Below are 14,727 nucleotides of genomic sequence, written 5' to 3'. Positions count from 1 at the left end.
GTGATCACCTGTGAAATTTCCTTGTTTTTAATCATGCCTGGTTAGCCATATGTTAAACTTAAGTACTAATATTATCTTTGTAAATAGTACTACAGATTACTGCTAATTGCATTCTGTTTTCAACATCAAGGGATTTTCTTTTTTTTTTTTTTTTAAATCATAAAGGAGGCTTGTTTATACAGATTCTCAAATTCTGGTCTTCGTAAGCTCAATTTATTAGAGCAATAACGAATTCCTTTAATCTACTTAGATTGAAAGTCAGTCTCTACCACTGTCTGACTGTGGGGTCTTAGACAAGTTATATGCCTTGTTTCTCCCTTAGTAGAGTGGGAACATTACCTACATCATGCAGATGACCTACACAAAGCTCTTAACATGAGACTTAAAAATGCTCAATAAATGTTAATCATTATTAATGAAATAGAAAATGTAATTGAAATTAGTATATATAGGAGACAACTAAGATTTTAATAATGGAATCATATTACATGATATTAACTTAGATAATACAGGTTTTTTTTTTAGAAGGTTTGCTTTTTTATAGTTTAAATTTGTAACCAGCATAAAATAAAAATCATTTCTGCCAGAAGAGAAGAGATCACTTAGGTGTTAAGTAAAACAAACATTTCTGTCTCTGTTTTTGATGTTAGTTGCTAAACTCAGTAATATTCGATTAATAGGGGTTCAGCTAGTTCACATTTTAATAATATTGCTGGAAGCTAAAATGGAGATGTTCACAGGGAAGTGCACTCTGCACTGAGAGGCATTGTCACTTAATCCTCATAGCACCTAGTCTTTTCACCCCATCTATAGATGATGGAGTTGATTATTGAGGCAAAACAATGCAAAGTAAAGAGTTAAATCACAATGCTAAAGTGAAAACTAAACTTTGATCCAAGATGAAGGTGCTAGGTTTGGGGAGTTAAAAAAAAAAAATCAATTTAGAATCATTTCCAACTTTCTCATTTATGCTTCAGAGTATACTTTATAGTCTTTAGAAAAAGTTTTTATGCTTCACAGAGGTTTGATAATCTTTTTATTTACTTATCTACAAGGAATAGGAAATTTCATTTATCTGAAATATGTAAGACTTACCCGATAGAGATTGAAAAGTATATAAATATTTATCGAATCATTTTTACATTTTGATGTTATAGATTGGTTTCTATAGAAACTTCTTTGACCCCAACACAAGATAAGATAAAGTCCATGTCATCACAGGTTCATTGTACCTTACCTGGCTAGCTCCTGTGCTTTACCAAATTTCTGTGATTTAAAACTAATTTTGTTTAAAACTAATTATGCTTGTATGGTTGGAAACTAGTGAGAGTGCTCATCCAATTTCTGATTTTATCTTTTATGTTAGCTTAGAGATTTTAGAGGAATCCGGATAGAATAGTGGTTAAGAGCATAAGCTTAGGAACACATTGGGCCTTAAATTGCTGTCTAGCTTATATGCCCTCTCCATGCCTTAGATTCTTTAGCTGTAAAATGAAGGTAAGGTGATAGTACCTACCATTCCAGGGTTGTTGCGATGAACATTATGATTATATATGTGAAATACTTGGTATAGGGAGGGCCTAGCAAATAAGTGGTGCTCAACAAATGGTAATTATGATGGAATAGATATATCTAGCTTTATGTTCAATGCATTCTATTGAAGCTTTCATACTTGCTTTTTGTGCATCAAAGTTCCTAGTATATGTTTTAAGATTTGTGTGTGTGTGTGTGTGCGCGCGTATATATGTTTTGATTTTTTGTTCTTTTTTTACTTTTTTAGGGAGTTCCAATGAATTCACTCAGGTTTCTCTTTGAAGGTCAGAGAATTGCTGATAATCACACTCCAAAAGAAGTGAGTCTAATTTCTTCTTTGAAGAAAAATGTTAAATCCTGCATTGAATGATTTGGTTCCCTTGTATTAAGCTAAGCTACCCTTTTCTTGAACATTATCTGATTTAGGTGGTATATCATTTGTCAGAAAAAGTCTTTTGAGTTGAACTTTCTGTATATTGCCTTAAAAAGTGCCAATAAAAAGAGAGGTGGTGGGGTTTCTGGCTGGCTTAGTGGGTAGAGCATGCAGCTCTTGATCTCAGGGTTGTGTATTTGAGCCCCATTTTGGGTATAGAGATTACTTAAAATCTTAGATGGAAAGTGGGAATTGAGTATTGCAATTGTCTTAAGGCACCATTTTGTTTTAAAGAGGAACAAGTATTCCTCAAATTTGGCAAATTTTTGGTGCACTTTCATGGTGATGGTGACCTTTTATGGTTCAATTTTGACGTTTGACCCATTTTGAGAACTTAATATAGAAGTTTAGTATATATTAATATGTTTGGCTCTGTCACCTTGATTTGTGTTTTTTAATGCTTCCGTGTCTTTAATTGTTTCATTGTATGGACTCTTTGTTTATATATCCCCCCTCCCCTGAGAGGTATCTGAAAGTAATAAAGTGTGGGAGAGAGTATATATGTGTGTGTGCTTTTATATTTATACAGATTTCCCCCTCCAAATACAAGATAACATTTTCGATATTTCTTATAGTGGGAATGATGATGTATTGTTATTCATTTTTTATTTTGAAACATTTCAAACTTAGAGTTGTTATAAGCCTAGTATATAATATTCTCCCATATAACTTTTTCATTAGATTCACCTGTTTTTAATGTTATGATACATTTGCTTTATCACTTTTTCTGTATACACATATTATTAGTGGTAAATCATTTGAGGTTAATTTACAGATATGACCTTTTACCCTTAAATATTTTAGTTACCTCCTAAGAGCCACAGTTAAATTATCAAATATAGGAGACTTGACATTGCTACAGTACTCTTATTGAATATGCAGTCAAATAGACTTTTCTATTTATCCCAGTAAGGTCCCTTTATAGCCTTTTTATTTTTTATTTATTTTTTTATTTTAAAGATTTTATTTATTCATGAGAGACAGAGAAAGAGAGAGAGAGAGGCAGACACAGGCAGAGGGAGTAGCAGGGGAATAGCAGGCTCCATGCAGGGAGCCTGACGTGGGATTCGATTCCAGGTCTCCAGGATCACACCCTGGGCCAAAGGTGGCGCCAAACTGCTGAGCCACCTAGGCTGCTCTCTTTATAGCCTTTTTTTAAAAAAACTTGACCTAGGATCTCATCCTAGGATTAGTGTCTTCTAACTAGTTATTATCCTTCTTTGGCTTCCTTTGATCTGGAACAGTTAGTCTTTGTTTTAAATCACACTGACATTTTTTAAAGAGTTCAGGCCATGTTTTAGAATGTCCTTCAGTTTGGGTTTGTCTGATGTTGCCTCATGATTAGATTCAGTTTTGTATTTTTGGTAGTAGCAGTACAGAGTGAAGCTATGTACTTCTAAGTGCATAACATCAGGAAGTACAGGATGTTCATTTGTTTTGTTATGAGTAACATTAACTTTGGTCAACTTTAGTCAAGGTGGCAACTGGCAGATTTATTCATTGTAAAAAGTTATTTTCCTTTTAAATTAATAAGTAATTTCTGGGGAGATACTTTGAAATTGTGATTATTCTTTAAATATTGGCCAGTGGTGGCCCCTTCAAGTTGGTGTCTGTGTTCTTTTTTGATATGTCTCCCTTCTTTTTTCAAGTTTTTATTTTGAAATAATTTCCATCTTACAGGAAACTTGCAAGAATGGTACTAAACATTTTACTCTCTTCTACCTAGATTGGTTTTTAAATTTTTGCTACCTTTAGTTATTTCTTTCTGCTCGTGTATATGTGCATTTATTACCAGAACCACTTGGGAGTAGGTTGCAGACACCACTGTCATTAGTAAATGATACTTGATACTACTTGATAGTGTGTATTTCTTAAGATCAAGTAGATTGTTTTACATAACCATAGTATTCTATCAAATTCAGGACACTTAACACTGTTAGAATACTTTACAACCTAATTTTATCATTTGTCCCAATTACATCTATAACAAATTTTCTCCTCCATCACATGATCCAGTTCAGTATTAAGATTTTTTATTTAGGTTTCTCTTTAATCATCTTTAATTTAGAACAGTTCCTCAGCCTTTCTTTGTCTTTCATAACATTTACATTGTTAAAGGGTACAAACCAGTTATTTTCTAGAAAGTCCCTCAATTTGGTCTGGTCTATTTCCTCATGATTAGATTCAGGTTATGCATTTTGGGCTGGAATACTACATAAATGGTGATGTGTCTGTCTTAGAATGTAATATCTGGAGTATACAAAGTCCCTTATTGATAATGTTTATTTTTATCACTCAATTTAACTTTTTTTTTTTTTATTACAGTGTAATTGTTATTTTTCCTGTTGTAATTAGTGGAAACATACTTTGAAACTATGAAACTGGGATCCCTGGGTGGCGCAGCGGTTTGGCGCCTGCCTTTGGCCCAGGGCACGATCCTGGAGACCCGGGATCGATTCCCACATCAGGCTCCCGGTGCATGGAGCCTGCTTCTCTCTCTGCCTGTGTCTCTGCCTCTCTTTCTCTCTCTGTGACTATCATAAATAAAAAAAAAAAAAAAAAAAAGAAAGAAAGAAACTATGAAACTACATGAATATCCTCTTTGTCATCAAACTTTTCCCTGATTTAGTATCCACCTACTTTCTTGAGTACTTTTTTTCTTTTCTTTTAAGTAATCTCTACACCCAACATAGAGCTTGAACTCTCAACCCTGAGATGGAGTCTCATGTTCCACTGAGCCAGCCCAGTGCTCCTTGAGTACTTTCTTAATGTTTGGCACAATAAGATGTTTCAAACTCATCTTGTATTTTCCCTGTCCTTTTTTTTTTTTTTTTTTAAAGATTTTATTTGTTTATTCATGATAGACGTAGAGAGAGAGACAGAGACACAGGCAGAGGGAGAAGCAGGCTCCATGCCGGGAGCCTGACGCGGAGCTCGATTCCGGGGCTCCAGGACCACACCCCGGGCCAAAGGCAGGCACTAAACCACTGAGCCACCCAGGGATCCCTGTATTTTTCCTGTCCTTATTTGATATAATCTCCACTTGATTTTAGCCAAAAGGCTGAGAAGTGATAATTTGATAAAATCTCTACAACACAGTAGATATTGACTATATTTAAGTGCCACATTCCTCAATGTCATTAATAGATTATCTTTTCAGAAGCATAATGGGGCAGAGGAAGAGACAGTAGGTATTTAGGGAGTAACGTCCTTCTACTCATTATTCATTCATCTCTACAGAGTTACTTCTTGAAGCTGACTGCTTCATATTTTCCATAACTGGAGGATATGTGGTGCCTCCCCAACTTAAAGGTTTCTTGTAATGTTGCATTTTATTCCTTGCAATCTTTACAGGCTATATATGCAACTAAAATTAAGTTTTGGGGCACGTGGCTGTCTAAATCAGTGGAACATGTGATTCTTGATCTTGGAGTTGTGAGTTCAAGCCCCGCGTTGGGTGTAGATGTTACTTAAGGATAAAATCTTTAAATAAAGTTCTAACAGCATCTTTAATTATTTTAATATACAAATATACACCACAATCAAGATATCCATAACACTAGAGGCAGTGTAATCACTTAAAAAGTCCTAAATCCATGTGTGTGTTTTTGTTTTTGTTTTTAGGATGTATTTATTAGAGGGGTGCCTGGATGTCTCAGTGGGTTAAGCATCTGCCTTTGGCTCAGGTCATGATCCCAAGGTCTTGGGATTTTTTATTAAAAAAAATTTTTTTTTTAATTTTTAAAATTTATTTATGATAGAGAGAGAGAGGCAGAGACACAGGCAGAGGGAGAAGCAGGCTCCTTGCACCGGGAGCCCGATGTGGGACTCGATCCCGGGTCTCCAGGATCGTGCCCTGGGCCAAAGGCAGGTGCCAAACCGCTGCGCCACCCAGGGATCCCAGGTCTTGGGATTAAGCCCCATGTTGTTGGGCTCTGCTCAGCAGGGAGTCTGCTTCTCCCTCTGCCTGCCGTTCTGCCTACCTGAATGCCCTCACACTGTCAAATAAATAGAATCTTAAAAAAAAAAAAAGAAAAGATTTGATAGCATGAGCATGGGGAGGAGGGACAGGAGGAGAGGGAGAAAGAATCTAAGAATCTCAAGTAGATTCCAGCTGAGTGTGGAGCCCAAACATGGGGCTCGATCTCACAATTCTGAGATCATGACCTGAACTGAAACCAAGATTTGGACGCTCAACCGACTGAGCCACCCAGGCACCCCTGTCTGTTTTATTTTTATTTATTTTTTATTTTTTTGTTTTTTTTTGGTGTTTATTTTATTTTTTATTTTTTTTTAAATTTATTTTTTATTGGTGTTCAATTTACTTGTTTTATTTTTAGATTTCTTACTCTTTTCACATTTTGTAATTCACCAAAAATATCACCTATAACTTTTCTCAGTAGAGATTACTGATTTTAGACTTCCTTTTATTTTTCATTTGCTTTTGTGATCCACTGTAATTTAGTGGAAACTATACTAGTTTTTGTTTTCAGTCTGCCTGTTAACAATGCTTCTGAACCCTGACTGCACACCAGAATCAACAAATTGATGTTCCTTTACCCTCACTGAGGGTGATACCTGGATTTCTGTGGGACACCATGCCCCCTTACATACTCTTTTCTTTTTTAAATAAAGAATATTCATAGTTGAAAATAATAAAAAGCAATCTATCAGAGTATATGAAATGGAAAGTAAACATATTCTGATTATCTCTGCATTCCTATTTCTCAGAGGCAGCCATTGTTAATAGTGTCTTTAAGAAAAAATTCTAGAATATTTCAGTGCATATAGGACACATCAAAAAAACAAAACACCAAAACAACCACGCTATTAATTGCCTCTGCTTTGCTTAGCATTCTGTAAAAGGCATTTTGAAGGACCCCCTTTTTTTCTTTAAGGATTGAGAGGGGCTAGGCTGACAAATCTAGCTTGTAAAATTGGAGTTATCAAGTAAGAGTAGATGTCTAGATAACGTTTCTACATTCAGAGTGGTCACTATCAAAATAGTAGTTAACTGCCAGAAGGAATTATAGATGACAAAGCAAACCACTTCAAAATGAATCCCTAGGCAGTATTTTTCTAACTAAAACCACCTATATATATATATATATTTTTTTTTTTTTTAAGATTTTATTTATTCATGAGACACAGAGAGACAGGCAGAGACACAGGCAGAGGGAGAAGCAGGCTCCATACAGGGAGCCCGATGTGGGACTGGATCCCAGGTCTCCAGGATCATGCCCTGGGCTGAAGGTGGCGCTAAACCGCTGAGCCGCCAGGGCTGCCCAAAACCACATATATTTAAAGTGAGATCAAGTTTTTTGAAATAAAGAGATTCTATCAAGTATCTTGATTCTATCAAGTAATTGCATCTAAAAGTAAAATGGTTTTCTGGAAGATACACCATCAAACTATTGTTTAAACTATGAAATACATGTTTCATTAGATTTAAAACTCCTTTGAGGTATTTTTAAAAAACACACTTTAGGGATGCCTGGGTGGCTTCGTGTGTTAAGTGTCCAACTCTTGATTTCAGCTCAGGTCATGATCTCAGGGTTGTGAGATTGAGCCCCATGTCGGGCTCCATGCTGAGCCTGCTTAAAATTCTCTGTCTCCCTCTCCCTCTGCCCCTCTTCCCACCCCCTACCCTGCTCATGTATGCATGGTGCGCTCTAAAAAAATTAAAAAAAAACAAAACACTTTATATGCTGAATAGACTGGGAGGTGAACTGGCTCAGCAGGGTTAGATGAATGACTTCACAGCCAGAATCAGGAGGAAAGACATACTGCTATGTTCTTTAGATTAAAGGAAACCCAGGGACGCCTCAGTGGCTCAGCGGTTGGGCATTTGCCTTCGGCTCAGGGCGTGATCCTTGATTCCCAGGATTGAGTCCTGCACTGGTCTTCTTGCATGGAGCCTGCTTCTCTTCCCTCTACCTGTGTCTCTGCCTCTCTCTCTGTGTCTCTCATGAATAAATAAATAAATAAAATCTTAAAAAAAAAAAAAGGAAACCCAGATTCTTAATCTTAGAGCAGGGTAACTATGGATTACTTCTGTATCTTTTTGCATTTTAAAACAATGGCCACATAATTGCAGCCAATGAAAAAATTAGTGCTTTTATATTCTAACATATTTTTTTATCCTCTTACAGCTGGGAATGGAGGAAGAAGATGTGATTGAAGTTTATCAGGAACAAACAGGGGGTCATTCAACGATTTAGATATTCTTTTTATTTTTTTTTCTTTACCCTCAATCCTTTTTTATTTTTAAAAATAGTTCTTTTGTAATGTGGTGTTCAAAACGGAATTGAAAACTGGCACCCCATCTCTTTAAAACATCTGGTAATTTGAATTCTAGTGCCCATTATTCATTATCACTTGTTTTCATTGTGCTGATTTTTGGTGATCAAACCTCAGCCCCCTTCATATTGCCCTTTCCTTTTTAAAAATTACATGTGTGCACAGAGAGGCCACCTTTTCCAGGACTGTGCATTTTCAGGCTTGTGATAAATAAGATCGACCAATACAAGTGTTCATGATGACTTTCCAATTGGCCCTGAAGTTCTAGCATGTGATTGCTTCACTCCTGGACTATGACTTTCAGTGGGAGATGGAAGTTTTTCAGAGAACTGAACTGTGGAAAAATGACCTTTCCTTAACTTGAAGCTTCTTTTAAAATTTGAGGGTCTGGACCAAAAGAAGAGAAATATCAGGCTGGAGTCGAGAAGACAGAGATGATGAGAGTAAATGACTAACTCCAAAGATGGCTTCACTGAAGAGAAAGCATTTTAAGATAAAAGTCTTGTCAGAAGATCCCAGAAAAGTTCTAATTTTCATTAGCAGTTAATAAAGTTATTCATGCAGAAGTGTATTCAACAGAACACTGCTCTTTTTGATTTTATTTGTACTTTTTGGCCTGGGATATGGGTTTTAAATGGACATTGTCTGTACCAGCTTCATTAAAATAAACAAAATATTTGTAAAAACCGTACTAATGTTCATTTTATTTTTAATTGTATAGAAAGAAAAAAGAAAATGCCTAAAAGTTTTCTTGCATAATACTGGAAATTATTGTTTGTACATGGTACAAATAAATTTTTCAGTACTGTACAGTGATGATGATCATGACTTTGAAGCACTGAAAGCTACTGAAGTGCCTTTGAATTAAGGATTTAATTAAGGCCACGCTACCTTCTTAAATACTCAGTGTTCTGTTTTTTTTTTTTTTTAAACTTGATATTCTTGTATGGTGCATATCTATGATATAGTTATCCAGTCATGTTGAATAAATGGGCATGCCAAAAATTAATTGATTCATATTGATAATTCTAAGTTTTTCCTTTAACAGTTTACAGAATGTTTTCTGCTTAGGTTAAGGTTTGGTATACTTTGTTTATATTTGTTTATATTTTCTTTTTATTTCATCTTAAATATTTAAACTTTGTATAAAATTAAAGTACTAAATTAGTTCCTATTAGAGGGCTTAGCTTTTTAACTCTTAACGAATCACAGGATTTAGTATATGTATGCATACACATAATCCTCTTTCGTGTTATTCCAGGTAGAATGTCATCTGAGTACTTTAGAAGAGCAAATAAAACTTATCTCTAATACATTTTATAAACCCTTATAGCTTAAATACCCTACTCAAGTCACCTGTTAAAAATAATTGGCTTGCCTTACAAATTCCTATGTCTGACCCTAACTGAAAAATTATTTGTGTTGTACATGTTTACCTTAGGTAAGTTAGAGCCTTTAGATTGTCACCTGGCATTTATCATATTATATTAAGTAGTGACTAGGAATGGGGCCCTTTTCTGAAAAATCCTCATTGAATTGCGTATTTCTTTCAGGCCTGAGTAACAAACTTGATAGGCTATTTGAGCTATTCAGAATGCAAGAGTATGTAGTTGGTATCTTAATTTTGTTTGTATCTCTGTCTGAAGGTTAGCATTTAGGTGGTAGAGTTTAGCTTTGGGGAAATAAACTTATTTAGTTTATTGGATTCTTCTAAATACGTTGCATTCTGCTATGGTTAACTTACTAAAATGTGCTTATCTGGTGTAGTAGTGCTGGTAAACTAGGACTTTCACAGCAACAATTTTATAGAATATCAGATTTGAAAAGGAACCTTGAATAACATTTAGTGTAGCTGCTCTACCTGGTGCTTGACTGCAACATCCTAAATTTGTAAAAGAAGGGAGAAAATAAAGTCGGTAATGGTAATTTCCCCCACAAGGATGTTTTCCTTGAGTGCTCTTTCTTCTGTTCTTGTATTATTTGAAATGCTCCTTTCTTACCTGCTTAAGCATTGTTGAATGACTTGAATGAATGAATGAATGTGCAAGTAGGATGGACAATTCTGAGAAAAAGTTTGCGACATATTTAAAATCACTGACTGATAGTGTTTTGGCCATTTTATTTTCTGTTTTACAAATAAAGCAAATAGCTAAAAGTCATCAAATCTAAGCAAGTCTGATAATAGCAATACAGAATAAAAATTACGCTGGACTTCTGGATTGTAGAAGTACGGTTCCTGTAAAGAGCAAATACTTTACAGCATTGGTGAGAAATTTGAGGGAATCCTCTGCAAATACTCTGTTTTTCAGCTGCAGACAGTGAAGTTTAGAGTAGGGCCAAAGGAAATTTGTAGGAAAATTCAAGTTCAGATACTGCTTGCTTTAACATCCTTTTATATATCTTGCTTGTAAAGATCTCTCATCCCTTTTAATGATCATTCTAGGATAGATACTTATTTAAAGAGATGTTAAAGAAAAATTAAGATTATACCTTAATAGAGTATGATTTTTAAAAACAGGGAAATTGTGGTGCGGGGGGTTGAGCGTCCCACTCTTAGTTTCAGCTTGGGTCGTGATCTCAGTGTTGTGAGATCAAGCTACACGTTGGGCTCTGCACTCAGGGTGGAGTCCACTTGAGATTCTCTCTCTGCTCCTCCCCACAGCTTGTGCTTTCTGTCTAGATAAATGAATAAATCTTTAAAAAAAATGGGGAAGTTATGTGAGTGGTTGGATCTTAAAGGCATAGGAACAAATCCTCAAGATTTGTTAATTATCGAGTCTAGAACAGGACTGTCCAGAGAACTTTCTGTGATGTTGGAAATGTTCTACATCTGTACTGTCCAGTAAGGTAGCCAGTAGCTACATGTGGCTATTGAGCACTTGAAATGTGGTTAATGTAGCTGGAGAACTGAATGCTTAACATATTTAAAGTTATATGTGGCTACTTAATTGGCCAGTGTAGCTCTAGAATCTATATTTTGAGGAAGTGAGAATACCTTGAATAAAATGGCTCATTTTGTTCAAATGAACATTTATCAAGAGATTACCTTGTTTTAAATGGACAAATTTTAGATTCTTAGGATGAAATGTATGTGTTTTTGCCTTATAGAGAATGAAGTTCTTAATAAATGAACTCACTCCTTAGCTTATTCAGAATTATTTGCATTATAGAATTTCCACTAATCTGCAACTCTTTCAGACACACTGTGAAATGAAATACTTCAAGTTAGGTATGCATGGTGGGAAGGGGTAGTGGGAATTGAGGTCCTAGAGTGAAGTTCAGTGTGGGTTGAGGTGAACTCGATGAAATGGAATATCATTTCCATTATTAGAATTTCTGTCACCACCTCCCAACTTACTTTTTAGTTTTCTTCTAGCCTTAAGATCTGGGTATTTGTAGAAACTGGAAGTAAGAGTAGACCCACGATCTGGAAATGTTCCGTGTCCACTGCAGGCCACTGGCTTCCTTATAGAGTTCTTGATGGAAATGAAGTCGTTTCTTCAAAGCATCTTTTTGCCTAAGGAAACAACCCACCCACAATCCCAATATGGTTAAGCATCCTAGAAATTGCCCTTAGAAGCTAGTAGAAGAACTTTGGATTTGAGCAATCATCAGCTAGACTGGGGGCTACTGATCTTGCATTTTAGTGGAAGATCATACTCTATTCATTTAGTGACTTTACACATGAGTTTTAGAGTTTCATGAGCCTTTTACTGGAAAAGTAAAAGGAAAGTTCTTAAACTTGTATTGCTGGAACGGACTCCCTTGTTTCAAACAGGAGGAAACGGGCCAGAGAAATTAAAGTACCTGGGCCAATGTCACGCAAGTGAAGATGAAACAGCCAGCTGGCATCAAATTGTAACCCTTGGTGGAATGAGGCTCGACCCCTCAAACACCCCTTTAGTTACTTGGTTTCCTGGTCTCAGCTACTTGGACTAGCTTTACAAAATTGTTTAGCTTGCTTTTGGTCTTGATGCTTACGAACTCCGTCCTGCTGCTATGATATGTAGAATATATAATTTTGACTTGAATCAAGACTTCTGTAATGATATGTTTTTTAATTCACCTAACAGGTGGGGGGAAAAAGTTGAATAAAGTCCAGGAGTGGAATAACTCAAGATTAGGTAGAAAAGCTTGAAATAAAATTGTTTTGACTGCCTTCTCTTCCTAGTCTCCTAAGGGGTACTTCATTAGCTTAGATTCAACTTAAGTTGTAGAAAATACATTTCAGGGGGTAAAACTGTTTAGTCAAGATTGGACTCACATGGTTTTTTGTGTTGTGCTTCTTTACCCTTCAAATTTGATGGTTCTAAAGAGGGATGTCTGTTGCTTTCACTAAGGAGTGGAAATTCATGAGAAAGCAACTACAGGGAACCTAACTTATAAAGAGTGTGTCGAAACCAAGCTACTCAAGAAATTCATCATCAGGGGATGTGGGTGGCTCAGTCGGTTTAGCATCTGCCTTTGATTCAGGTCATGATCTTAGGGTCCTGAGATCGAACCCTGCATTGGGCTCCCTGCTCATCGAGGAGCCTGCTTCTCCCTCTCCCTCTGCCCTTCCCTGCTGCTCATTCTCTCTCTCAAATAAATAAAAATATTAACAACAACAACAACAACAAAAAGAAACATGCTATCATCAGAAAGATGAAATGATCATTATACTATTGTAAAAGAAAAGAGGGGGAATGCCATTGGCCTTTGTTATATTAGTTATGTACTATTACTTCAATGACCTCATCTGGAAGTATTCTTTGTGCCTTGTTCATTTGGTTCCAGCCATACTTTCTTTTTTTTTATTATTATTATTTTTTAAAGATTTTATTTATTTATTCATGAGAGACACAGAGAGAGAGAAAGGCAGAGACGCAGGCAGAGGCAGAGCAGGCTCCATGCAGGGAGCCCGACGTGGGACTGGATCCCGGGTCTCCAGGATCACACCCTGAGCTGCAGGCGGCGCTAAACCACTGTGCCACCAGGACTGCCCCTCTGACTTTCTTTTATTCCTCCAACATGCCAGTTTCATTCCTTCCTTTGAACCTTTGCACTCACTGTGTACCTGTTGGAATATTTTTCTCCCAGATGTTTATGTGGCTCTTTGTCATTTAGGTTTCACTTTATATAACAGTTTCTCTGATAAGTTTTGCCCTGGCTGACCAATCTAAACTAAGCCTCCTGCAATCCTATCATATGTTTAAAACTTTTCCTATATAGCATCTATTAGCAGCTGAAAAAAAATACTTGTCTCCCTACCCCCAGCTGTAGAATATAAATGCCAAGGGAGAAGAGACCTCTGTTTTGCTTACTCCTGAATTCCCAGCGTCTAGAAGAGTGTTTGGCACACAACAGGTAACCAAAAAATACTGAGAAAGGCAGTGGTTCAGAATTTGTGTGTGTGTGTGTGTGTGTGTGTGTGTGTGTGTGTGAGATGTGGTCCTGACACTGCCCACCTCACGATTTAGCCTTGATCAAGATCCTTCTCCCTCTTTGGGACTCGAGTTTCTCACCTGTAAACTAGATGGCTGAGATAGATAACATCTAAACACCCTTCCAGCTTCAATACAAGTTCTATAAGCCATGAAGAAATTCTGACATTGGCAGCAAAAAGAATCTGTTTTTTTAATTCTTCCAAACCATGCTTATGGAAAGTGGGAGACCTTCAGTGTCCAAAGGCAGCACTAGCACTAGGGAATCAAGCCCTTGAAACAATCTCCCTGTGGCAACCGTTGCCCAAATATCCTACCTGGCTTGTTCCTGTGCTTGTTTCATAGCTTCCTCCAGAGCCAGCCTGGCTGCTTCCTCCTCCCTTTGCCTTCTCTCCTCTGCTTCCAGCTGCGCCTTCTCTTCTGCTTCCTGCTTCCTATGCTGGTACTCTAGCCGTTCTTCTTCAGCCATCTCCATCAGGCGTTTCTGTTCTTCTGCTAACTGCATTTCCAATTCCTTCTCCTTCTGCCTCTCAACCTCTATGGAATAGAAAAGGGGGTAGGCTCAGCAGGGGTCTCATTAGTGGAGAAATCTAACTCCCAAGTCTGATTCCCAGGGATTCCCCATGAGATGGTGTGCAGCTTACCTGCCAGGAGGCTGCCAGCTCCTGTGGGGATCATGTTGGGGTCAGTTTAGGAGTCCTTTATCAAGCACCTACTATGTGCAGTGCACTGTGCAATTAGTACAAAACCTTGGCGGAAAGTTTTCCAGGGCCTAGGGTGCTCACGGGTGGTATGCAGATAGTTGGGGAGAGGCGTCAGATCAGGATCTGCAGAAATTTTGTGCTGACTCGGCTGACCTGACCAGCCTAAAGAGTGTCATTTGCTCAAGTCCCTTCCTCTTCCTCAAAAGTGAGGCTGTAGAGATTCTACATCTCAGCACCCGAAAGGGCAGGCTGCCCGAAGCTATCCAGATGGTCGTTTCTGTCTGCTAGGGAAGGAAGCAAGGAGCAGGGCGGTGTCTCCAATGTAGGCAGCTTC

At 37.2% G+C, this 14,727-nt stretch overlaps 2 protein-coding genes across 10 annotated transcripts in view; one reads left to right on the top strand and one right to left on the bottom strand.

Moving 5' to 3' along the window:
* The window catches only part of SUMO1 (small ubiquitin like modifier 1), a 31,246-nt gene extending 22,289 nt beyond the window's left edge, over positions 1-8,957 (top strand). For both annotated transcript variants that reach the window (XM_025442033.3, XM_049106652.1), the window contains exons 4-5: positions 1,781-1,852; positions 8,119-8,957. In XM_025442033.3, coding sequence (XP_025297818.1) covers positions 1,781-1,852; positions 8,119-8,187 — 141 coding nt within the window. In that variant the 3' untranslated portion in view covers positions 8,188-8,957. The remainder of the gene's footprint in view (positions 1-1,780; positions 1,853-8,118) is intronic.
* The window catches only part of KIAA2012 (KIAA2012 ortholog), a 130,837-nt gene that overhangs the window by 12,309 nt on the left and 103,801 nt on the right, over positions 1-14,727 (bottom strand). For 3 of the 8 annotated variants that reach the window (XM_025442030.3, XM_049106648.1, XM_049106649.1), the window contains 2 exons: positions 14,007-14,226; positions 10,351-11,783 (listed from right to left, as the gene is read on the bottom strand). In XM_025442030.3, coding sequence (XP_025297815.3) covers positions 11,645-11,783; positions 14,007-14,226 — 359 coding nt within the window. In that variant the 3' untranslated portion in view covers positions 10,351-11,644. Of the gene's footprint in view, positions 1-10,350; positions 11,784-14,006; positions 14,227-14,727 lie in introns of those variants that run through there. The other 5 variants (XM_049106646.1, XM_049106647.1, XM_049106643.1 and 2 more) reach the window with 4 other exon arrangements.

Source organism: Canis lupus, chromosome 37, assembly GCF_003254725.2.
Source record: "Canis lupus dingo isolate Sandy chromosome 37, ASM325472v2, whole genome shotgun sequence".
Lineage (NCBI taxonomy): Eukaryota > Metazoa > Chordata > Mammalia > Carnivora > Canidae > Canis > Canis lupus.
The sequence above is the reverse complement of the archived record's forward strand: the minus strand, read 5'-3'. Positions and strand labels throughout refer to the sequence as shown.